Genomic DNA, 25,734 nt, shown 5'->3' on the forward strand with positions numbered 1-25,734 from the left:
TGCTCCGATAGCCAGTTCCCCCTGCTCCCTACCCCTGCTGGGGCCGGAAGCCAGCTGTCCGTGGAAGCTGCCTGTATCTGTGACAATCTCCCGCTTGCGACAAAGGCACCAAGATCTCCAGCTACTGGAACTGGCTTTTGCAAGATGTTCTGGGCCAGATTTCCACGTTGACTTCCCCTTCCTGTCTTGAAATCTCACATCTCGCCCCAGCCCTCGCCCTGACACTCGCACCCACGCCCTGCCAGGCAGGTCTCCTCACACACCCGGCTCTTCAAATTGGAGTCGGGATTCACTAGCTGTCCTAACCGGGTATCTGCTGTTCCAGTGCGCTGTTCCCAGCCGCCCCGCCCCAGAGACAGCTGCATCTCAGCTCGGGGTGAGTGATTAGCTTCTGCAGCATGTACATTACAATACGAGGTGTCAGCTGCTAACGTTAAAATATTATTGTGTTACTGGAAAAAGCAGTAATAAAGGGATAGAGCTGGGACAGGGGACAGGTAGCCCGGACTCCTGGGTTCAATCCATGGCTCTGGGAGGGGAGTGGTCGGGGGTGGGGGGGCGCTGAGAGCCAGGACTCCTGGGTTCTGTCCCTGGCTCTGGGAGGGGAGTGGTGTGTAGAGGGGCTCAGAGCCCGGACTCCGGGGTTCTATTTCCAGCCCCACAAGCAATATGCAGCCTGCCCCTTTGCAGGGAAGCCGCAGGCAGCCCCAGTCAGAGGGAGGGAAGTCAGCAGGATGCTGGTGCTGGGGTTTCTGAGAGAGCATCTCCTCACAACCCCCTCCTGTCTGCACCAACTTCTGCTTTCACATTCCTGTGCTTGCCGCTTCCCCAGGCTCCGAGTCACAAACCCTGAGGAACCCGGGCTGCAGGGTCAGAGAGCCAGGCACTGGGACCCCCTCTGCAGGTCTAGGGGTGAGTGGAAATGTGGGGGAGGGAGCTAGAAGGTCAGTGGAGACTGGGCTGCCCCTCAATCCCGACCCGCAGCCCCTTGCTATCCCAGCCCTGGGCTCCCTGCCCCTCCAGCCTGAGCAGGGTCACGCCTCAGGACTCCCCCACCATGGGGACCACACTGGAGGTGTCAGCTCTGGGGCCCACGTACAGCAGGGGGTTCCCCAGCTCCCATCTCTCAGCCTCCTTCCCGAGAGCACCTGAGGGTAGCAGAGGGATGGTGGAAAATGGAACTGCTGGGAGTTTCCCCTTCCCCATAGAGGTGGATTTGGGGGGCAGGGAGGGCAGACATTGCACAGGGGGCATTTATAGATGGAAACTTCTCTCCCAACCTCCAGCTGTGCTCACCCCATTGCTCCCCATGGAGTTGTGTAAGGCACAGATCCCTTGGGGCTCCCAGATACTGCACAGGGGCAGGGCAGCCCCCCAGGGATGGGGATGGAGGTTGGATCTCTCGAGGCTGGTCCGTGCCCCTCCTGCCCTGCCCACTTATCCCATCTCCTGGAGAAGGGCAGGCAATCAGGGGTGCTGCAGGAGGGAGGCAGCTCCCCGCTCAGGAGCTGAGAGGAGTTTTTAGGTAGAGGAGGGAAAGGGGAGAGTGCCTCGTGATAAAAGAAGGATATTGATATAATCGGCATCACAGAAATTTGGTGGATCGAGGACAATCAATGGGACACAATCATTCTGGGGTATAAAATACATCAGAAGGACAGAACAGCTCGTGTAGGGGGAGAGGAAGGGAGTGGTGCTATATGTGAAAGCAAATGTAGAATCAAATGAAGTAAAAATCTTAAGTGAATCCACATGTTCCATAGAAACTCTAGGGATAGAAATTTCATGCTCTAATAAGAATATGACATTAGGGTCTGTTATCGATCACCTGACCAGAACAGTGATAGTGATGATGAAATGCCAAGGGAGATTAGAGAGGCTATCAAAATTAAGAACCCAATAATAGTGGGGGATTTTAATTATCCCCATATTGACTGGGAACATGTCATCTCAGGACGAAATGCAGAGACAAAATTTCTCAATACTTTAAATGACTGCTTCATGGAGCAGCTGGTACGGGAACCCACAAGGGGACAGGCAACTCTAGATTTAGTCCTGAGTGGAGCGCAGGAGCTGGTCCAAGAGGTAATAACAAGAAGACCGCTTGGAAACAGTGACCATAATATAATAACATTTAACATCCCTGTGGTGGGAAGAACATCTCAACAGCCCAACATTGTGGCATTTAATTTCAAAATGGGGAACTATGCAAAAATGAGGGGGTTAGTTAAACAGAAATTAAAAGGTACAGTGACTAAAGTGAAACCCCTGCAAGCTGCATGGCCTCTTTTTAAAGACACCATAATAGAGGCCCAACTTCAATGTATACCCCAAATTAAGAAACACGGTAAAAGAACTAAAAAAGAGCCACCGTGGCTTAACAACCATGTAAAAGAAGCAGTGAGAGATAAAAAGACTGCCTTTAAAAAGTGGAAGTCAAATCCTAGCAAGGTAAATAGAAAGGAGCATAAACACTGCCAAATTAAGTGTAAAAATGTACTAAGAAAAGCCAAAGAGGAGTTTGAAGAACGGCTAGCCACAAACTCCAAAGGCAATAACAAAATGTTTTTTAAGTACATCAGAAGCAGGAAGCTGCTAAACAACCAGTGCAGCCCCTGGATGATCGAGCTACAAAAGGAGCGCTTAAAGACGATGGAGTCATTGCGGAGAAACTAAATGGATTCTTTGCTTCAGTCTTCACGGCTGAGGATGTTAGGGAGATTCCCAAACATAAGCCGTTTTTTGTAGGTGACATATCTGAGGAACTGTCACAGATTGAAGTGTCACAAGAGGAGGTTTTGGAATTAATTGATAAACTCAACATTAACAAGTCACCAGGACCAGATGGCATTCACCCAAGAGTTCTGAAAGAACTCAAATGTGAAATTGCGGAGCTATTAACTAGGGTTTGTAACCTGTTCTTTAAATCAGCTTCTGTACCCAATGACTGGAAGATAACTAATGTTACACCAATATTTAAAAAGGGCTCTAGAGGTGATCCCAGCAATTACAGACCGGTAAATCTAACGTCGGTACCGGGCAAATTTGTCGAAACAGTGATAAAGAATAAAATTGTCAGACACATAGCAGAACATAAATTGTTGGGCAAAAGTCAACATGGTTTCTGTAAAGGGAGATCGTGTCTTACTAATCTATTAGAGTTCTTTGAAGGGGTCAACAAACACGTGGACAAGGGGGATCCAGTGAACATAGTGTACCTAGATTTCCAGAAAGCCTTTGACAAGGTCCCTCACCAAAGACTCTTACGTAAATTAAGTTGTCATGGGATAAAAGGGAAGGTCCTTTCATGGACTGAGAACTGGTTAAAAGACAGAGAACAAAGGGTAAGAATAAATGGTAAATTCTCAGAATGGAGAGAGGTAACTAGTGGTGTTCCCCAAGGGTCAGTCCTAGGACCAGTCCTATTCAACTTATTCATAAATGATCTGGAGAAAGGAGTAAACAGTGAGGTGGCAAAGTTTGCAGATGATACTAAACTGCTCAAGATAGTTAAAACCAAAGCAGACTGTGAAGAACTTCAAAAAGATCTCACAGAACTAAGTGATTGGGCAACAAAATGGCAAATGAAATTTAATGTGGATAAATATAAAGTAATGCACATTGGAAAAAATAACCCCAACTATACATACAATATGATGGAGGCTAATTTAGCTACAATGAGTCAGGAAAAAGATCTTGGAGTCATAGTGGAGAGTTCTCTGAAGATGCCCAAGCAGTGTGCAGAGAAGGTCAAAAAAGCAAACAAGATGTTAGGAATGATTCAAAAGGGGATAGAGAATAAGACTGAGAATATATTATTGCCCTTATATAAATCCATGGTACGCTCACATCTTGAATACTGTGCACAGATGTGGTCTTCTCACCTCAAAAAAGATATTCTAGCACTAGAAAAGATTCAGAAAAGGGCAACTAAAATGATTAGGGGTTTGGAGAGGGTCCCATATGAGGACAGATTAAAGAGGCTGGGACTCTTCAGCTTGGAAAAGAGGAGACTAAGGGGGGATATGATAGAGGTATATAAAATCATGAGTGATGTGGAGAAAGTGGATAAGGAAAAGTTATTTACTTATTCCCATATTACAAGAACTAGGGGCCACCAAATGAAATTAATGGGCAGCAGGTTTAAAACAAATAAAAGGAAGTTCTTCACATAGCACACTGTCAACCTGTGGAACTCCTTGCCTGAGGAGGTTGTGAAGGCTGGACTATAACCGCGTTTAAAAGAGAACTGGATAAATTAATGCTGGTTAAGTCCATAAATGGCTGTTAGCCAGGAAAGGTAAAGAATGGTGTCTCTAGCCTCTGTCTGTCAGAGGATGGAGATGGATGGCAGGAGAGAAATCACTTGATCATTGCCTGTTAGGTTCACTCCCTCTGGGGCACCTGGCATTGGCCACTGTTGGTAGACAGATACTGGGCTGGATGGACCTTTGGTCTGACCCAGTACGGCCATTCTTATGTACCATTTTCAGGTGGGTGCGAGGAGCCATTGCCCCCGTTTCATTTGTACAGAAAGGGAATGGGGAATAGGGGAGTGGCTCATACCATTTTAAATGGAAAAGAGGGGTGAGAAGTAAAGTAGTCCAAAATATTTTCATGGAGGAGGAAGGGAGAAGAGTGAGTGGCCCATACCATTCTCATAGGTGAGGAAGAGGAAGAGGGAGTGGCTCAAATCATATTAACAGGGGAGACGGGGAGAAGGTGTGAGTGGCCAATACCATTTTCACATGTGTCAGGGTTCCCTCCCCACTCTGAACTCTGGGGTACAGATGTGGGGACTCCAAGGAAAGACCCCTATGCTTATTTTTACCAGCTTAGGTTAAAAGCTTCCCCAAGATACAAATTCCTTCCCTTGTCCTTGGATGGTATTGCAGCCACCACCAAGTGATTTAGATAAAAATTCAGGAAAAGGGCCACTAGAGTTCCTTGTTCCCCAAATATTCCCCCAAGAGCCTTCACCCGCTTTCCTGGGAGGCTTGAGAATAATGTGAGTACTGACCAGACCCTTTCTCCCTAGGACACTGAAAATCAAACAAGCTCTTACAGGAAGAACTTTAGTTAAAGAAAAAGTAAAAGAATCACATTTGCAAAATCAGGATGGAAGGTAAACACAGTGGATTCCCCTCTAGGCTCAGCTTCAAAGATCCAAAAACAGGAATAAAACTCCCTCTTAACACAGGGAAAATTCACAAGATAAACCAAAAGATAATCCAACACATTTCCTTGCCCTTACTTACAATGTCTGTAAGTTTAGATGTGTCATTTCAGGTATGTTTTCAGGAGATGTTTTACCTGCTTGGTCCCTCTCTCCGTCCAGAGCGGGAACAAACAAAGAGAGCACAAACAAAACCTCTCCCTGCCCCACCAGATTTGAATGTATCTTCTTTCCTTATGGTCCTTTTGGTCAGGTACCAACCGGTTATTTGAGTTTCTTAACCCCTTACAGGTAAAGTGATTCTGTACCTCTGGCCAGGAGGGATTTATGTTACTGCATACATAAAGGTTGTTACCCCTCCATTTATATGTGAGTAGTAGGGTGGAGGGAGTGGCCCCTACCATTCTCAGAAGAGTGGGGAGGGGGGAGTGACCAGTGCTATTTTCATGGGGGGAGGAATAGCTCAGTAGTTTGGGCACTGGCCTGCTAAACCCAGGCTTGAGAGTTCAATCCTTGAGGGGACCACTTAGGAATCTGGGGCAAAATCAGTACTTGGTCCTGCTAGTGAAGGCAGGGGGCTGGACTTGATGACCCTTTGGGGTCCCTTCTAGTTCTAGGAGATAAGTATATCTCCATTAAAAAAAATGAGGGGAGAGTCCAAGAAGCAGGGTGCAATGAGGGCAGGGGAGACAGCATTAGCAGCCCATCCTGACTGCAGAGGGGGGAGCCATCAGCTCTCTGCACCCTCCCCTCTCAGGACACTTTACCCACCTACAGGCCATCCAACTCCCCTGAGTCCACACAGAACAAAGCCATTCAACACACAGGGGCAACACCAGCACCCATGGGGCAGCAGTGAGAGGGATAAGACAACAGGGTGCATGGAGACAAAGCATAAATCTGTGGATTTTAAAAGCCAGTCTCAGGATTCTTAAAGCAAACCTCAGGATTTATTAGTGAATTTCAAGCAGGGCCAGGGACTTATGTTCACATTAAATCTCAGGATTTTTTAGCAAATCCTAGAATCACAGACTCATAGGGTGAGAAGGGACCGCAGGGGTCACCCAGTCCAACTCCTGCCAAGATGCAGGATTAGTTGGGTCTAACCCATCCCAGATATATGAGGTCCAGCCTCCTCTCGAAACCCTCCAGTGAAGGAGCTTCCACGACCTCCCTCGGCGTCTGGTCCATTGTCCGACTGCTCACACAGCTGGGGAGTTTTCCCTGAGATTTAATCTCAATCTGCTCTGCTGTAGTTTGAATCCATTGCCCCTTGTCCTACCCTCTGGGGTGAGAGAGAACAACTTTCTCCAGCTTCTCTATGGCAGCCTTTCAAGTATTTGAAAACTGCAGTCATGTCCCCCTCCTCCATCTCTTTTTCCAAACTAACCATGCTCAGTTTCTTCAGGCTGTGTCCCTAGGGCTTCCATTCCATCCCTTTGATCGTCTTCATCCCTCATCTCTGGATCCTTTCCACTTTCTCTGCATCCTTTCTATACATTGGTGACCAAAACTGGACACAGTCCTCCAGCTGAGGCCTAGCCAGTGCCGAGTAAAGCGGTACTGTAACCTCCCGTGACTTGCATGCTCTGCCTCTGTTGATGCAACCTGAAATTGCATTTGTTTTTCTGAAACAGCATCGCATTGCTGACTCCTGTCGAGGTTGTGATCCACCCAGCTCCTTCTCAGCAATGCTGCTGCCAAGCCAGTTCTTCCTCATCCTGTATTTGTGCATTTGGTTTTTCTTCCCTAAGTGGAGCATCTTCCCTTTGTGCTTCATGAATTTCATTGTGTCGCCTACAGTCCAGTTCTGCAATTTATCAAGGTCCCTCTGATTTTTAGCTTCATCCTCCAAAGTGTTGGCAACTCCCCCACTAGATTTGTGTCATCTGCAAATTTGATCAGTCTGCTCCCTAGTCCTACATCCAGGTCATTGATAAAGACGTTAAACAACATGGGCCCCAGAACAGATCCCTGTGGGACTTCAGTTGAGACCTCCCTCCAATCCGGCATCATTCCATTAACAGTTACTCATTTATTGCAGTTGTTTAACCGGTTATGAAGCCACTTAATGGTAGTTCCACCAAGCCCACATTTCTCCATAAGAATGGCCATACCGGGTCAGACCAAAGGACAATCTAACCCAGTGTCCTGTCTTCCGACAGTGGCCAATGCGAGGTCCCCAGGGGGAATGAACAGAACAGGGAATCATCAGGTGATCCATCCCCTGTCTCCCATTCCCAGCTTCTGGCAAACACAGACTAAGGACACCATCCCTGCCCATCGTGGCTAATAGCCATTGATGGACCTTGTTACCAGCTTTGCCTGTTACCTTGGGGTACGCTCATTTCTTAGGGTTACTCTTCTGGGGTGGGAGGTGGGGGTTCTGTATTTCTATCAATTTGCTGCTTGTGTCACTTGTGTTCTCATATGGAGCTCTACATTTCCCTTCTGCAAGTTCCCTCTGTCACAGAGTTTGGGGGAGACAAGGCCCCACACTCCCAGCTTCATGTGATTCATCATGATTTTCAACCAGCCTGTGAGGGATCCTTCCCCACTCTGAACTCTAGGGTACAGATGTGGGGACATGCATAAAAGCCCCCTAAGCTTATTTCTTCCAGCTTAGGTTAAAACCTGGTACTCTGCCACCACCAAGTGATTTAACAAGAAACAAGGAAAGGATCAGTTGGACTTTCTCTTCTTCCCCCAAAATATCCTCCCAAGTCCTTACACCCCCTTTCCTGGGGAGACTTGAGAATAATATCCTCACCAATTGGTTACAAAGAGATCAAAGATCCAAACCCTTGGGTCTTTGGACAATGGAAAAATCAGTCAAGTTGTTAAAAGAAGGATTTTATTAAAAAGAAAAGATAAAAATCATCTCTGTAAAATCAGGATGGAAATAATTTTACAGGGTAATCAGATTCAAAGAGCCCAGAGGAACCCCCTCTAGACTTAGGTTCAAAGCTACAGCAAAACAGGGATAAACCCTCTAGCAAAAGGAACATTTACAAGTTGAGAAAACAAAGATAAACTAACAGGCCTTGCCTGGCTGTTACTTACAAGTTTGAAATATGAGAGTCTTGTGCAGGAAGATTTGGAGAGCCTGGATTGATGTCTTGTCCCTCTTAATCCCAAAAGCGAACCACCCCCAAAACAAAGAGCACAAACCAAAGCCTCCCCACCCCAGCCAATATTTGAAAGTATCTTGTCCCCTTATTGGTCCTTTGGATCAGGTGTCAGCCAGGTTACCTGAGCTTCTTAACTCTTTACAGGTAAAAGGATGTTGGTGCCTCTGGCCAGGAGGAATTTTATTGTATTGTACACAGGAGGGCTCTTCCCTTCCCTTTACAGTTATGACACGCCCTCCAAATCACAGATAGTGTTTGACAGCTGGTTCCACACTGACTGTGATTTCTTCCTGGAGCTCTAGGACAAAACAGAGTTGGTAAGACACATGCACCTTTAGACACACTACTGATTATATAAAAACCAACAATATGTCCCACATTCCAAGAACAATTTTTAACCAGTTGATTCTGGGAAATTTTCACAGGAAAGTGCATCAGCCACTTTGTTAGAAGCTCCCGAAATGTGTTGTATTTCAAAATCAAAATGTTGGAGACCAAAGCTCCACTGAAGAAGTTTTTTGGTATTCCCCTTGGTGGTATGAAGCCACTTCAGTGCAGCATGATCGGTTTGTAGTTGGATACGCTGTCCCCAATTGTATGGGCGTAGCTTTTCCAGCGCGTACACAATGGCGTAGCATTCCTTTTCGCTGATTGACCAGTGGCTTTCCCTCTCAGACAGATTCTTGCTGAGAAACACGACAGGATGGAATTCTTGATCTGCTCCTTCCTGCATTAAAACTGCTCCCACACCATGCTCAGATGCATCTGTGGTTACTAGGAACAGTTTGTCGAAGTCTGAGGGCCTTAGCACAGGGTCAGACATGAGTGTTGCCTTAAGCTGATTAAATGCCTTCTGACACTCATCAGCTCACTGAACTGCATTTGGCTGGGTCTTTTTGGTCAGGTCTGTCAGTGGGGCGACGATTTGGCTGTAGTGTGATACAAATCGCTTGTAATATCCAGCCAAGCCTAAGAAGGATTGGACCTGTTTCTTTCACTATGGGACAGGCCACTTTTGGATAGCATCCACCTTGGCCTGTAAGGGGTTGATAGTTCCTTGATCTCCCTGGTGTCCAAGGTAAGTCACTCTGTTTAGGCCTATTTGACACTTTTTAGCCTTAACAGTTAGTCCTGCCTGCCTAATGCGCTCGAAGATTTTTTGCAGATGTTCCAGGTGTTCTACCCATGAATGAGAAAATATGGCCACATCGTCAAGGCAGGCGACGGCAGATTCTCCCAATCCTGCTAGGAGACCGTTTACAAGGTTTTGAAAGGTGGCGGTGCATTTTGCAGCCCGAAAGGGAGCACATTAAATTCATACACCCCTGCATGGGTGATGAAGGCTGACCTTTCTTTGGCGGGTTCATCTAGCGGTACCTGCCAGTACCCCTTGGTTAAGTCTAAGGTAGAGATGAACTGGGCATGTCCCAGTTTCTCCAATAGCTCATCTGTTCCTGGCATTGGATAGTTGTCTGGGCGAGTTACAGCATTTAGCTTACAGTAGTCCATGCAAAAATGTATTTCCCCATCTGATTTGGGAACTAGAACCACTGGAGATGCCCATGCACTGTCAGAGGGGAGGATTACACCCATCTGTAGCATATCCCTGGATCTCCCATTCTATAGCAGTTTTAGCTCGAGGAGACACCGGTGAGGTTGGGCTCTAATTGGGTGAGCATTACCTGTGTCAATGGAGTGGTATGCCCATTCGGTCCGTCCTGGGGTGGCTGAGAACATCAGCGCGAAGCTAGTGCACACCTCCTTGATCTGCTGTCACTGCATACGTCCAAGGGTCATGGAGAGGTTCACTTCTTCCACACCACCGTCACTTTTTCCGTTGTAGTAGATACCTTCAGGCCACTCAGCGTCATCTCCTCCCAGGAGACAGAGTGTTGGCCATTCTCTGTGCAGACAATATCACAGGGGTCTTCTTCTGCAACAATCATACACCCTGATCCCTCCACCTAGATACTTAAGAAATGCATAGGGGAAACTGAGGCACCCACACAGTATTCATAGAAAACATTAAGAACATTTCCACTTTGTCACACCCTCCCAGTGGAGCGATCCTGTAGGACCTAGATTCCCCAGGGCTGGGTTCTTCCAGCCCCAGAATCAGATGAACACACACACACACACACACACACCCAGCAGGGACACACACACACACACACACACTTTAACAGAGCGCGTCTGAGAGGACCGGGTTAATCAGGGCTCCCAAGCTGACCCCTTAGATGTCCCTAGGTCAGTGGGCTGGGTCGAGCAGCACCTCCAAACTGTCACCCTCATAGGCCATGGGCACCGCACCACAGTAGCGTACGTCTGAACAGGCTGGGTCGAGCAGCAGTTTCAATCTCCCACCCTCATATGCCCCTGGACCCAGCACGTGCCTATTCTCACTTTCATGTTACAGTTGTGCTGGGAGTAACCCACTTGATGAGCAAACCCCACAGGAATTTTGGGTGCTGCAGGGATCTTTTACCTTAGGCATAGGCACCAACTTTCTCAGCGCCGGTGGGTGCCCGTGCCCCCCCTTGCCCCGCCCCAACTCCACCCCATCCCCGCCCCTGGCCCCGGCCCTATACCAACCCCATCACCAAAGTCCCAGCCCAGCCCTGCCTCTTCCCCCAGTACGCCGCGTTCACCCTCCTCCCTCTTCCTCCCTGCCCCACAAATCAGCTGTTTCGCAGCGCAAGCACTGGGACGGGGGGGGGAGAAGCAGGACATGGTGGCACGCTGGCAGAGGAGGAGAAGGAGGTGAGATGGAGCAGGGGGGTGGGATGGGTCAGGGCCACGGGGAGCTGCCAGAGCGAATGAGGAAACCAAAAAACACCCATGAGAGAGAGAGAGAGAGAGAGAAAGAGATGGGTTCTCACCACTCCATGGAGCTTGAATCGATCGGGGTTCCCAGATGGTGGTGGTAGCTGAGAGTCTGGGGTGCTGGAGACAGGCAGAGCCCCCGGCACGATCACTCAGGAGAAGATGCAGTCCCAGTGGAACTGATGCAGATTTTGATCCAGGCATCAGAACACTTCCTTGAGCATGGGTAGGGGGTTTTGTAGAGAAACAACAACGGTTCGAAGAAGAACGCTAGATTTGTTGATGTGCAAACACGGGAGATACCAACGTTGTTTTGTTCAGGCTGGAAATGGGAACTGATCACTTCTGGCTTTGGGCGGTGTTCCTTGGAGGGAGCTCACAAGGCAATTCACTATTTTCGATACCAATCAAGGATTCGTTACTAGAATTGGTCTGAAAACTGCTGAGCTGGGTGTGTGCAGGCGGGTTCATTGACATCTGGCGCAGAGATCCCCCATCATGCCGTGCTTCCCGGCTTTTCTGGTCCCAGAGTTCAGTGCGGTTCTTGCCTTGGGATCTCTGTTCTCCATTCTGTCTGCTAATAGAGATGCCTCCTTGTCCCATCTTCAACGCAAGTGAGGCCAGGGGAGTTTCCTTAATCCTGTCACCCTTGTCCCAGGGGTTTAGGTGCGTCTCCCAAATCCTTTCCATTGCTTTTTGTCAGTCTTTCTTCTGATGCAGATTTGGTTCAAGCAGAGGCCGGCTGGTTGTGGGGAAGGGGGTCTTTCGTGAGTCAGACAGGCTGGGTACTGCACCCTGGGTCCCCAAGAACACAGAGCTGCTAGGTAACAACCTATTGTCCATGAATTTATCCAGTTCTTTTTTGCACCCTGTTATACTTTTGGTCTTCACAACATCCTCCGGCAAGGAGTTCCTCAAGTTGACTGTGCGTTGTGTGAAGAAATACTTCCTTTTGTTTGTTTTAAACCTGCTGCCTGTTAATTTCATTTGGAGACGCCTAGTTCTTGTGCTATGAGAAGGAGTAAATAATACTTCCTGATTTACTTCCTGCACACCAGTCATGATTTTATAGACCTCACTCATATCTCTCCTTAGTCGTCTCCTTTCTAAGATGAACAGTCCCAGTCTTATTAATCTCTCCTGAGCTGGTCGCCCACTCACATGTTGTTTTTTTATGGGAAGACTGAAGCAAAGCAGGAACTGAGCAGCGCTGCCTTCCCACCATCTTCAGCTCGGGATTTTCATCTCATGATTCTTAGAGAAAATCTCAGGGTTTTTTTGCCAATAGAAGGTTTTTTTAGCCCACGATCTCTCAGGACCATCTAGTGATTGGGTGCCAGCAGCCACAGATCAGCCCCCCGCAGAGCCCAGCAGCACTGATGGTCCCCAAGGCAGATCTGTCCCCCACCCCCATACAGCCTCCACTCTCACACTTCCCAACCCACCATCTGTCTCTAGGTCTGTCCCAGCCCAAACCTCAGCCATGGGCAGAGCCCTTCCGCCACAGCAGGACCCTGAGGAATGGAAGCTTCCACCTCAAGGTCCCCCATGGATACTAGGAGGTCCTGCCACGCTGAGGGTCCTGATCCTCGCCCTGCTCTGGAGGGGTAAGTAAGCAGCACCTGCAGCCCCAGTGCAGGGGGAAGGGCAGAACTTGCGCTAAGCGGGGCCAGGTCTGTCCCAGGCCTTGGAAAGGAGACTGGCCAGAGGAGGAGGGGAGCCCAGTGCCCCGGTGTGGTGCTAGGGGGGCGCTGAGTGACAGGGACCGGGCAGGGGGTTCGATGTAGGGAAGGCTGGAAACTAAACGGAGAGAGATTTGGTCAAGGACCCAGGGCTGGGCTCACAGGGGGCTGCAGGTCGGGAGTGAGGGGCACTGGCAGAGCTGTAGGGGGAGCTCAGGGTTGGCCTCTGGTCTCTCTGGGTCCCACTTCGATCCCTCTCCATCCCCTGCAGGGTCCTTGTCCCAGCTGCCCGGATTTACCCTGACGGTGCCGCGGTCGGTGTCGGTGCAGGAGGGTCTGTGCATTCTCGTCCCCTGCACCTTCACGTACCCAGCCTCGTACGACACCGACAATCCCCGAGCCCGGCTCTACAGATACTGGTACAAGGATCCGGCCACTGTGGTCTGGGATCCACCCGTGGCCAGCAGTGACCCCAGCCGGGGGGTGTCGCAGGAGACCCAGGGCCGGTTCCAGCTGGCGGAGAATCCAGCCGACGGCGATTGCTCCCTGCAAATCATCGACGCACGACAGATGGATACAGGGAGATATTTCCTTAGAGTCGAGAAAGGATCGTTGAAATACAGTTACCGCTTCAATTACGACGGCACTGATGCAAAGCTCATGATCTTGGTAGCAGGTAAGAGCAACCGCAGTCACCGCTGATCAGCCCCCCTGAGCCAGCCAGTCCCTGCCCTGGGGCCAGTTTGATGCTGCGGCCCTAGGGGGGAAAGGCCCCGTGTCCCTGAGTGATTCTCTCCCCGTGTCACTCTCCCCTCTCCCCGTGTCTCAGGGCTGACGGAGGAGCCAGAGATCCAGATCTCGCAGGCGCGGGGGCTGCCAGGGATGCTGCTGGCCGGGGATCCAGTGACTGTGACCTGCACAGCACCTGGGCGCTGCTCCGGGCCCCCTCCCCGAGTCACCTGGACGGGGTCATTCAGCGACACAGCCAGGGACGTCTCAGCCCCGCTGGCGAATGGCACCTGGGCCCACAGCTCCGTGCTCAGCTTCACGCCCGGCCCGGGGGACCACGGCAAAGAGCTCATCTGCACAGTCACCTACAGGCCACCATGGGGACCTTCCACCCGCAGAACCGTCCGGCTCCACGTCGGCTGTGAGTGACCCCCCCAGCCCCTCCACACCAGCCCCCAGCCCCCTCTGCTGGGATCCTCACCCCTGGGCTCCCCAGCCCTGCCCTCCAGCCCCTCCCCCAACTCAGCCCTTTGCTGGGATCCCCACCCCCCACCATGCACCCTCAGCCAATTCTACTCCAGGCCCCTTCCCTCCACACCGTGCAGCCCCTTCTCCCTTGGGATCTTCAACCCTTCCTGCCCCCCTTGGCTATGGCTCCTCCCTCCCATCCACACACCCAGGTCCTTCTCTTCTGGGATCCTCTCTGCCCCTGACCTGCCCTGCCCCCAGAATCCTCCTGTGCTGTGATCCACCCCCCCACATTCCCGTCCCCCCTTACTAGGATTGCCCCACACACACCAGCCACCCCAGTTCCCCCTGAGATTCCCCCAGGCTGTCCCACCGCGTCTCCTCCCCCCCTCCCCTTTCTGCCGGGATCGGTGGATGCTCTATATGGGGCAGAGTGTTAATGGGACCCAGTCACTTTCCGGTTCTAAACACGCTCTGGGATTGGTGGCCAGAGACCTCAGCCTGCCCTGCCCCAGGGCAAACCCCCATTAAATGGCCTGTGACCCTCGCGCTGCAGATCCAGGGCAGAGGGGAAATCAACCGCCTTTGCGAGGTGATGGATCAAATCCGACTTCACTATAAGGACGGTCCTTGTTCCTGTCAGCCGGAGGGAGATTTAGAAGGACACTGCCCCGCCCCCTCACCGTGTCTGAGCCCAGGCCCCAGTCCGACCCCAAACGTCTACACAGACCTTGTTGGAAACAAGCCCGACTCAACAGACCCAGGCTGTGGGGCTTTGACAGCAAAGTGGACAAACCCTGGCATTCCTGGCCAGCCGGTACCAGCATCTGGCTCTTCCGGGTGTTGCTTTCAAATGCCCCTCTGAGTGCAGCCGAACAGCCGGGCTGCATAATACTCAGGCCTGGCCGGCCAAGCCGGGGGCAAAGGGAGAGGGCTGGGGAGAGATGAACCAAGGGAGGAAGGCAAAGGACCCACGAGGGAGGTGTCTGATGTCCCTGGTGGTGGCTGGGACTGGGGTGGGAGCTGGGTTATTTAGACCCCTGACTCTGGCCTGCCTTGGGGGCGACACATATGGATACCAGGACGTTGAACACCAGGGCGCCGGCAGCCAGTGGCACCAAGATGGTGATGCTCACTCCGGTACCCAGTCCGGAGCAGCCCGGCCCCTCGTTAGTGCCTACACCAATTAGGCCGAATTTTGACCTACCAGTTTAGGTCCCTTGGGTTTTGGTTGGACAGATGACTAGGGAGGCATATAAAAATATTGCTCGAGCATGCAGGGGTGTAATCAGGAAGACCAAGGCACAATGGGAGTTGCAGCTAGCAAGGGATGTGAAGGGTAACAAGAAGGGTTTCTACAGGTATGTTAGGAACAAGAAGAACATCAGGGAAAGTGTGGAGGAGGCAACCTAGTGACAGAGGATGTGGAAAAAGCTGAAGTACTCGATGCATTTTTTTTTGCCTTGGTCTTCATAGACAAGGTCAGCTCCTAAACTGCTGCTCTGGGCAACACAGTATAGGAAGGAGATGAGCAACCCTCGGTAGTGAAAGAACAGGTTAAGGACTATTTAGAAAACCTGGACATGTACAAGTCATAGAATCATAAAATCATAGAATATCGGGGTCGGAAGGGACCTCAGGAGGTATCTAGTCCAACCCTCTGCTCAAAGCAGGACCAACCCCAACTCAATCATCCCATCCAGGGCTTTGTCAAGCCGGGCCTTAAAAACCTCTAAGGAAGGAGATTCCACCACCTCCCTAGGGAACCCATTCCAGTGCTTCACCACCCTCCTAGTGAAATAGTGTTTCCTAAAATATCCAACCAAAACCTCCCCCACTGCAACTTGAGAGCATTACTCCTTGTTCTGTCATCAGGTACCACTGAGAACAGTCTAGATCCATCCTCTTTGGAACCCCCTTTCAGGTAGTCGAAAGCAGCTATCAAATCCCCCCTCATTCTTCCCTTCTGCACACTAAACAATCCCAGTTCCCTCAGCCTCTTCTCGTGAGTCATGTGCTCCAGCCCCCTAATCATTTTTGTTGCCCTCCGCTGGACTCTTTCCACATCCTTCTTGTAGTGGGGGGCCCAAAAGTGGACCCAATACTCCAGATGAGGCCTCACCGATGTTGAATAGAGGGGAATGATCACGTCCCTCGATCTGCTGGCAATGCCCCTACTTATACAGCCCAAAATACTGTTAGCCTTCTTGGCAACGAGGGCACACTATCGACTCATATCCAGCTTCTCTTCCACTGTAACCCCTAGGTCCTTTCTGCAGAACTGCTGCCTAGCCGCTTGGTCCCTAGTCTGTAGCAGTACATGGGATTCTTCCATCCTAAGTGCAGGACTTTGCACTTGCCCTTGTTGAACCTCATCAGGTTTCTTTTGGCCCAAGCCTCTAATTTGTCTAGGTCCCTCTGTATCCTGTCCCTACCCTCCAGCGTATCAACCACTCCTCCCAGTTTAGTGTCATTGTCAAACTTGCTGAGGGTGCAGCCCATGCCATCCTCCAGATCATTAATGAAGATATTGAACAAAATTGGCCACAGGACTGACCCTTGGGACACTCCACTTGATACCGGCTGCTTTCCCTTCATCCAACCCCCTGCTCAATTCCCAGTTCTGGTTCCCCGGCGTGACCCTGGGTTCCATCGGACGCCTCTTGGGTGGGACTCAGTCGGGTCTGTCACTTCCCTTCCCCACCCACAGGTCTTGTGTCACTTCAGGGACTTTCCCGTCCCCCAACTGAGCTCATAGCGAGGCGCCATGTCTAGGCTTCTCTGATCCCCTCGTCTGGTTTGTGTTACAGATCCGCCCAGGACCCCCAACATCACCGGGACCCTGACCAGGAATGGACACCCCGGTGAGAGGCCACGCTGCGAGTCCCGGAAATCAGCGAGTGCCTCCAAGTCACGATCAGCCGGGCTAGGCTGCTCTGTGCCTGGAGGGGAGATCCTGAGAAAGCCGCAGGGTTGTGAGGAGGGTGGTGTGATGATTGGGCCAGGTTCCCTCTGTCTCCAGACCCCAGGGTGGCATAATTGGGCACTGGGCAGTGAGTAGGAGATGGGTTAGGGGGCGATCTCTGCAACAGAGACCTGCCGTAAAGGCACCGGGATTGTGCACTCACCCCAGAACTGGCTATGTCTCCACACCAGGCGAGGGGTCCCTGTATAACCAGCTCCCGCACCCCACCCCAGAGGTGGCTGTATTGTGGCACCTTGGTGGAGGATCTCTGTAGGGGGCCTAACCTGCTTGCTTATGTCTTTCAGTGCTGGAAGTGTCGGGAGCTGAGGGCGACGTCGTGTCTCTGGAGACCTGGGAGGGCGACTCCCTGAGTCTGGGCTGTGAGGCTGGGAACAGACCCGAGGCCACCCTGAGCTGGGCGAAGGGGAACGAGTCCCTGAGCCCCAGCCAGGGACGGGTTGGGCGTCTGGAGCTAATGAATCTCAGCAGAGGGGACGCTGGGGAGTATCGGTGCTGGGCAAAGAATCCCTTTGGGTCGGCCAGCCGGACCCTGCGTGTGCACGTGCAGAGTAAGGCTCTAGAGGATGCTGTGCCACACAGAGGGGCCTTAGTGGAGGGCACTGGACTGCAGGGGGCAGGTGGTCAGTAGGGGGCGCTGTGCTTCAGGGGGTTAGCAGGGGGTTAGTAGGGGGCGCTAGGCTGCATGGAGCAAGGCGGGGGTCAGTAGGGGGCACTGGGCTGCAGGGGGCGGGTGGTGGATCCATGGGGGCGCTGGGCTGCAGGGTAGGTGGGGGATCAGGTGCTGGGCTGCGGATCAGGGGGTCACTGGGGGGCTCTCTCCAATCTAATACGTTGCCGTGGGTATTTCAGTTCTAGAGAAGACGCTGCAAATCACTGTCTCCAGAGCTAACAGGAGCGACCCCCAGTTATTCCAAGGTATTGCTAGGGGGCAAGGAGTGGGGCACGGGATCTTTCCCCTCTAGGGGGCACTGGCCCTGATCCAGTTCCCGGGCAGGGACTGGCTGGCTCAGGGTGCGAGTGGCTCTGTGTTATTTCTATTCCCAGATCCCGGCACCCTGATGGCGAACGGGTCACAGCTCACGGCCCGGGAGGGCGACTCCCTGCGGTTCGTCTGCTCTGTCGCCAGCAGCCCCCCCGCTGTGCTGGGCTGGGTGAGGGGGGGCCGAGCCATCGAGGGCACCCGCCCCGTGGGGGAGAATCAGCTGCAGCTGGAGCTGCCCAACATGACGGCCGAGGACAGGGGGCTGTACAGGTGCTGGGCCCAGAACAAGGAAAGCTCTGCCCAGGGGACGTTCCAGCTGCTCGTCGAGTGTGAGTGAGGTTAACCTCTAGGACGCTGACCCTGGAGAGTAGCAGTGTTAATCCGTGGGACTCCTCGCCACTGAGTACTAGCAGGTGTCACAGGGTGCCCAGCCCCTGTAAAGATAGACAGTGCAACCCCCCCCACCCCCGCCATGCCATAGTTAATGAGCTACTTCAGGGGCAGCCCCCAGGGGTGCAGCTGAGGCTTGAACGGACTCCTGGGCCGTCTACAAGGACCGTGAGTGCCCAGGCTGAGGGCGGAGAAGCAGGTTGGTTGGTGTGAAGTGCAGCTGGCCGAGGATGGGGCCAGATCAGTGCCCAGGGGCCAACCAAAGAGACACTCCAGGGCAGAAGAACCCACAGGACTCCCTGCCACTAGATATCAGCAGGTTTAATCTATGGGACTTCCTGCCCCGGGTTTCTCTCTCTGACTATTAATTTGTCGCTGTGTCTCCTGCTCTCCCCAGACAGCCCCCGGCTGGGGACTGGGCTGAACTCGTCTTGCCAGCGCCAGGGGCTCAGCGTCAGCTGCAGCTGCTCCCTGCGCTCCCATCCCCCACCCCAGCTCCAGTGGCAGGTGGATGGGGAGCCTCTGGCTGGGAACAGCTCACGGGGGGCCCTGCAGGTCAGCTCATGGGCCCAGGGGGATGAGGCTGTCAGCACCCTGAACTGGATGGGGAGCGGGGACGGGGGCCCCCGGATCTTCTGCCTCGGCTCCAACCGGCACGGGACCTATGCCGCCCTGCACTTTGACTTCAGCCCCCCGCAGAGAGGTGAGACATTTGGACTCCTGGGTTCTGTCCCCGGCTCAGGGAGAGAGCCAGGACTCCTGGGTTCTCTCCCCAGCCCTGGACGAAGAGTGGGGTCTGGGTGCTGGAAGCAGGGGAGTTGGGAATCAGGACTTCTAGATACTATCCACAGACCTGGGAGGGGAGTGGAGTCTAGTGGTAAGAGCACAGGGCTGGAAGCCAGGACTCCTGGGCACTGTTCTCTCTATGCTGTGTGTGTTTGTGCGCACACAGATCCTAAACCCCACACACATGGCGAAACACCGCACACACAAAAATGTGCACAGAAGCACAATAATTTGCACAGAGGACATTTTTTGAGCACACGGCCTGTCAGAAATTAGAGGGAGCGTTGCTCCGGGGTTCTCTCCCAGCTGTGCCCCGTGCTGTGTGTTTTCGCAGGTGCGAAGGAGCCTGGCAAGCTGCTGGGCGTGGGGGTGGCCTGTGGGCTGGGGGTCGCCGTCGCCTTCTTCCTTCTCGGGCTCTGTGTGATCAAGTGAGTCTGAGGCCTCCTGCCCCGCCCCCCAGCTGCCCCTCCCAGATCCCACTGAGATCCCCTGCCATCACCCCTGGGCTTTTCCAGCCCCCCCCGCAGCCCTCCCCCCAGTGAGATCCCCCACCCAACCCCTCTCCCTGGCCTAACCAGTCCCCTGCACTATAGACTCTCATACTGGGCTGCCACCTTCCTCCCTCCGCACGGGGCTAGTCTAACCCCGCCACGGTCTCATGAGTCCGTCCTGATCCGTCTCCCCACAGGCTGCGGGGCCGGGAGCCGGCGCCCCCCAGTGCTGAGGCCGGGGAGATGGCTAATGGGAGTCAGGCCGAGCACACGGCCGACGACGCCAGCCTGATCTACAGTAACGTCACCACCATCCCCATGGTATGTACCTGGGGGGAGCAGGGGACCAAGCCCACCTGCCCTTCCCCCCCCGTCTCTGCCCCCCTCCATTTCTCCTCCTCCCTCCCCCTGCTTTCCTATCCCCTTAATGAATGCAGGACTATAAGACAGGCTTTCACCAGGGCACCCAACAACCCCATGCATGCCCAGTGCAAGAAATGCACCCCTGCCACCAGTCTGGGCTCCCCGAACTGCGTGGGATCGGCTCCTGCATGCAGAAAATGCACCTCATCTCTCAGGCCTCACTCAGAGGGGAGGACATGCAGCAAATGCATTCACGTGCCTTCACAAAGTGCACGGGATTAGATTGGGGCTGCAATGCTCCTAATCCCTGGGCATCTCCCAAATGCATCAGCTTGGCAAGAAATGCATTTCTGCAGCTGCCTGCTGTGGCATCAGGTGCTTGTCATCAGACAGTGTATGCAGGGTGCCCCAAGATGCATGAGATCAGTTCATGCATGCTCGGAGCATGAAATCCAGTCAATACATTTCCTGAACATGTTCTGTGATGAGATGCATGGGATGAAATCTGCATGTGTGATGCATGAAATGCACCCCCCTCCATGCATCTTGCTAATGCGTGTCCTGTGCAGCTGAGGCAGTGAATGCATTAACCGAGCTGGTGCTGGCATGGGATCGGCTCATGTGTGCAGAGTGTGTAACACTCCCAATCCAACGTCTCTTGCTAGTGCACGCCCGATGCAGTAAATGCATTTGCATGGAGGGTGGGGGAAACGAGTCTGGGGCAGCCCATGCAATCAGCTCAGCAGGGTGGATGCAAGTCTCTGCTTGGTGTCTCTGCCTTGCTTCTCACTCAGGATCACAAGACTCCAGACAAAGACGTTCAGGATGGGGCTGCAGCAGCCCAGGCCCCACTAGGCCCCAGGGAACCGGATGAGCTGCATTATGCCACCATTGACTTCTCCAAGCTGCAGCACAAACGGGGGGAGCCTGCGGAGGTCCCCGCCACAGAATATTCCGAGGTCCGGCTGAAATAGCCCCCTCGTGCCATGGGCCCAGGCTGTGCGTCTCCGGCCTGTCCAGTGAGGGAAGGGGTCAAAGTGAGAGGGAAAGGCAGCAAGGGGTCAGCCCCGAGTTGGAAACCTGGGTGCAAATCCCTGCTCCGCCCCAGACTCTGGGCAGAGTCAAGTAGGCCTTGGAGATGCTGGAGCGCTGCATTGTGGGGTGGTATCCTAGAGTCCCCTGCAGCCGGGTCCCAAAGCCTGCCCCCTCCCAAACCCCACTGCCCCTGGGGGAAAGAGCCTCTCACCCCCCAGCCCCAGAGAGTCTCTCTTCTACCCTGCCTGAGCCCTCAGCCACTCGCTTCAGAGATGGGCAGGGTGGTCACGCTCAGGGGCAGCAGCTGGCGGGAGCTGGGGTGACCAGACAGTAAGTGTGAAAAATCAGGACAGGGGGTGGGGGTAATAGGAACCTATTCAGTTTCTCCTCACTTAACATCCTCCCGCTCACCGTTGTTTCCAAGTTACGTCGCTGCTCCCTTAGGGAATGTGCTCCTGTAAAGCTGTGTGCACCACGCTCCCTTCTAACGGGGTTTGGGGGACTTTACAAGTTCCTCTTCTCCGTCTCCCCCCCTTCCTCCCTGCTTCCCAGCGCTTCTCCTTCAAAGCCGGTGGGAGAGAAGCGGCCGTTTGAAGGGGAAGTGCCACTTCTCTCTGGCCGCTGGCTGTGCAGCTGCCCCTGCTCCGCCACGGGCTGGAGGACTCAGGGCCACTTTCCAAAAAGGGCTTCAGAGCTGCAGGCCAGGGCCCGGGGCCCCCTTAGCCCAGGGACTTGCAGCCCCTAAAGCCCCTGCATTCCAAGTGCCCTGCCTGCTGGGGGGGTGGATCCCAGAATCACGACCATGGGGGCGGCACGGCGCTGCACAGAGCCACCTGCACACCCCCTGCACCAAACAGCAGCTGCCCCAGGTAAGTGCTCTGCACCTCCTGCCTGCCTCAGCCTGGAGCCCCCTCCTGCATCCTAATTCCCTCCCAGACCCCACACCGCCACCCTGAGCCCCCTCCCGCATCCTAATTCCCTCCCAGACCCCACACCCCCACCCTGAACCCCCTTCCGCATCCTAACACCCTCCCAGACCCCACACCCCCACCCTGAACCCCTCCTGCATCCTAACTCCCTCCCAGACCCCGCCCTCACCCTGAACCCCCTCCCGCATCCTAACTCCCTACCAGACCCCACACCTCCACCCTAAGCGCCGTCTTGCACCCTAACTCCCTCCCAGGCCCTGCACCACCACCCTGAGCACCCTCCTGCACCCTGAGCACCCTACCGTACCCTAACCCCCTCCCGCATCTTAACTTCCTCCCAAACCCCGCACCTCCAGCCCTGAGCCTCCTCCCACACCCTCGGCCCTGAGCCTCCTCCCACACCCTCACTCCCTCCCAGACCCCATCCTGAGCACCCTCCTGCACCCTAATTCCCTCCCAGACCCTGCACCCCAACCCTGCGCGCCCTCCTGCACCCTAACTCCCTCTGAGCTGGCCTGTCTCTGCCGTGGGCCCCCTCAGGGAGTCCCCTCATTATGGCCCCCCAGGGCCTCCACCCCCAGACGGAGCAACAGCCTCCAGTCTCCACCCTGCAGTGACTCTCATTCAGCGTAGCACAGGAGCTTTATTGAACATCTGAACCCAGCGCAGGAGCCTCTCAGGGCCACAGGCCTGGCCTCCCTCAGGACAGGATATCTGGGTCTCTCTCGTATCCAGGTGGGCTCTGGCTGCTCTCCCCAGCCCAGAAGCCCCCTCCTTGCAGCTGGGACTCCTATATCACTGGCCCCAACATCTCCTCCCCTGTCCTCTGTGTCCTTTGTTCTCCATCCCAGGTAAACACGTCACGGGGTCCTCTCTGCTCAGCCCACTGTCCTCCTGTGAGGAAGTGGGAATGTTCGGGCTGTTATGTGAATGGGGAATGGGGAGTATTGACCTGGGAAGGTTGCAGGGGAGCTGGGACTGGCTGCATTGGGGAAGAGAGGACACCTGAGCATGTAACCTGAGGACACAGGAGGGGGTTGGAGGCCAGGTGACACCTCTGCCCGGGACACTGGACAAAGGACACAAAGACTGGGGGAGGAGCCGGGGGGAGGCTGAGTGAGAGGCTGGGGGGAGTTTTCAGTTTGGAAGCTGGCTGGGAAACGGAGGGGAACCCCAACGGGGCTGTGGCCTCCCTGGGGCCCCAGATGGACCTAACTAAAGGGGGTCCTGTTGTCTGTACCGGCAAGACGTGTTTTGGACTGTGTCCCTGTCATCTAAATAAACCTCTGTTTTACTGGCTGGCTGAGAGTCACGTCTGACTGCAAAGTGGGGGTGCAGGACCCTGTGGCTTCCCCAGGACCCCGCCTGGGGGGGACTCACTGTGGGAAGCGCACGGAGGGGCATATGCTGAATGCTCCAAGGAGAGACCCAGGAGCTGAAGACGTGTGAGCTTCTTGCCCTGCAGACAGTCTGCTCCAAGGGAGAGGAGGCTCCCCAGAGTCCTGCCTGGCTTTGTGGGGAGCAGTTTCAGAGCATCGCCTGGGGACTCCATGACACCTCCATTGCCCAGAACTAGCTGCCTTTCAAGCTGGGAGTGTGGAGAGGGGGGTGCTTCTGGTCACCAGTTGCTAGAGTCTCCCATCTCCAGGCCATTGTTCGGGGTCCCGGCTGCTAGGTGAGGTGACACCTGGCCCTCATCAACAACGAACCCTCTCCCACCACCTCATTAAACACTCAGTACACAAGGAAACTGAGGCACACATGCAGCAGTCATGTAAACCACTATGAAAATCCCCAGCACACTGGGGCCCCAATCTCATCTGGCGCAGGGCCTATCTCTGTCTGTATCTGTGCAGTGCCCGGCACAATGGGACCCTGAGCTCAGCCAGGGTTTCATAGGGCCTTACTACTCCTCCTTCCTGATTTTCAGACTTTCTAAGGACAATGATGAGGATGGAATGTCCATCGCCATCCATAGGGAGTTTCACTTGGCACCACCCAACATTTTGATTCAAAAACTAGGAGGATACAAAATTACCATGACCCAGATTCAAAACTGGCTAACTGCTAGATCTCCAGAGGTAACTGTCACCAGGGAATCAGCAGCAAGTGCGTGTTTCCAGGGGGATCCCTCAGGGAACTGTCCTTGGCCCAATGCTTGTTAATACCTTTTTCTACGACCTTGAAGACAACATAAATCAGCCCTGATCAAGTTTGCAGATGACACACAGGTAGGGGGAGTGGCAGATAATGAGGAGGCCAGGTTACTGCTGCAGAGCACTCCGGGTCGCTTGCTAAACTGGGCACAAGCAAACAATTTCAACATGTACATCTAGGAACACAGGGTGCCAGTCGGACTCACAGGACGCGGGACGCTCTCCTGGGCAGCAGGGACCCTGACAACAATTCGGGGCTGAGTAGCTGAACATGAGCTCCTGGTGCGATGCTGCGGCCGTCCTGGGTACATCAACAGTGGGCTCTGGAGTCAGAGCGGGGAGGTGATTTTCCCTCTGGATCTGGCCCTGGTGCGACTGCTGCTGGGGTCCTGTGTCCAGTTCTGGTGCCTGCAGTTCCAGAAGGATGTTGACCCATCGGGGAGGGCTCAGGAGGAGGCAGGAGACTGACTAAACAGTTAGAAAACCTGCCTCAGGGTGAGAGACTCTGGGAGCTCCAGCTGTTGAGCTTAACAAAGACCAGGTTCAGGAGTGACTTGATCCTGGTCTATAAATACCCATGTAGGGAACAAATACACTATAACAGGCTCTTCAGTCTCGCAGAGGAGAGACTAGCACGGACATGCTGTGCCGAGTCTTCATTTATTCACTCTAATTTAAGGTGTCGCATGCCAGTCATACATCTTAACGTTTGTTAGAAGGTCTCTTTTTATAAGTCTATAGTATAGAACTAAACTATTGTTGTATGTAAAATAAATACATTTTTAAATGTTTAAGAAGATTAATTTAAATTAAATTAAAATGCAGAGCCACCAGGACCTGGGCAGGGTGAATAGCTTTGAAAATCAGCTCGCGTGCTGCCTTCGGCACATGTGCCATAGGTTGCCTACCCCTGCGGTTGCCTAACACCATCCAGCGGCTGGAAGTTGAAGCTAGGCAGATTCAGACTGGAAAGGAGGTAGAAATGGTTAACCATTGGGACAACTTACCAAGGGCCCTGGTGGATTCTCTGTCACTCGCAATTGCTAAACCAAGAAGAGCTGTTTTTCTAAGGGCACGTCTATGCTGGCAACGTGCTGGCAGTTACAGCACCGCTCAGAGAGCACTGTAGGGAAACCGCTGTTGTGTGTTCACACTGTCAGCTGCCTGCACAATAGCATGTTCACACTTGCAGCATTTGCAGTGGTATTCGGAGCGATGCACTCTGGGCAGCTATCCCACAGAGCACCCCTTTCTCTTCTACTGCTACGACTTGTGGGAAGGTGGATGGGGTCGCGTGGCATCCTGGGTCCTGTCCCAATGCCCCATGATGCATTGCTTCGCATTCCAGCAATCCCTGTGCTTCCGTCTGTATTTGGTGCCATCTTTCAACGGTTTGTGTCCTGCGCACCCTGCCTCTTTGGGCTGCAGGAATGGAGCTGAACTGTTGACAAGACTGCTGCTCGCTCTGACCAACACGTCATGCATGGCAGGGGAGTTATTCCTTAAACTACAAAGGCACTAGGAGTGCGACATTGATCTCGCCATGCGTACTAGCTATGACATGAGATTGTTTGTGGCATTCACGGAGGTGCTGACCACAGTGGAAG

General features: G+C 53.4%; 1 protein-coding gene across 1 annotated transcript; it reads left to right on the forward strand.

Moving 5' to 3' along the window:
• The first annotated feature begins 244 nt into the window (after nt 1-244).
• LOC127038263 (sialic acid-binding Ig-like lectin 11) lies at nt 245-21,287 on the forward strand. Its single transcript, XM_050930785.1, has 13 exons — nt 245-376; nt 833-912; nt 12,589-12,737; nt 13,084-13,488; nt 13,642-13,962; nt 16,820-16,873; nt 17,280-17,543; nt 17,845-17,910; nt 18,040-18,306; nt 18,765-19,070; nt 19,488-19,581; nt 19,842-19,965; nt 20,802-21,287. The coding sequence occupies exons 3-13, from the start codon at nt 12,614-12,616 to the stop codon at nt 20,979-20,981; spliced, it is 2,205 nt and encodes a 734-aa protein (XP_050786742.1). The 5' UTR covers nt 245-376; nt 833-912; nt 12,589-12,613; the 3' UTR covers nt 20,982-21,287.
• Nucleotides 21,288-25,734: the final 4,447 nt, after the last annotated feature.

Source organism: Gopherus flavomarginatus, chromosome 20 (assembly GCF_025201925.1).
Source record: "Gopherus flavomarginatus isolate rGopFla2 chromosome 20, rGopFla2.mat.asm, whole genome shotgun sequence".
Lineage (NCBI taxonomy): Eukaryota > Metazoa > Chordata > Testudines > Testudinidae > Gopherus > Gopherus flavomarginatus.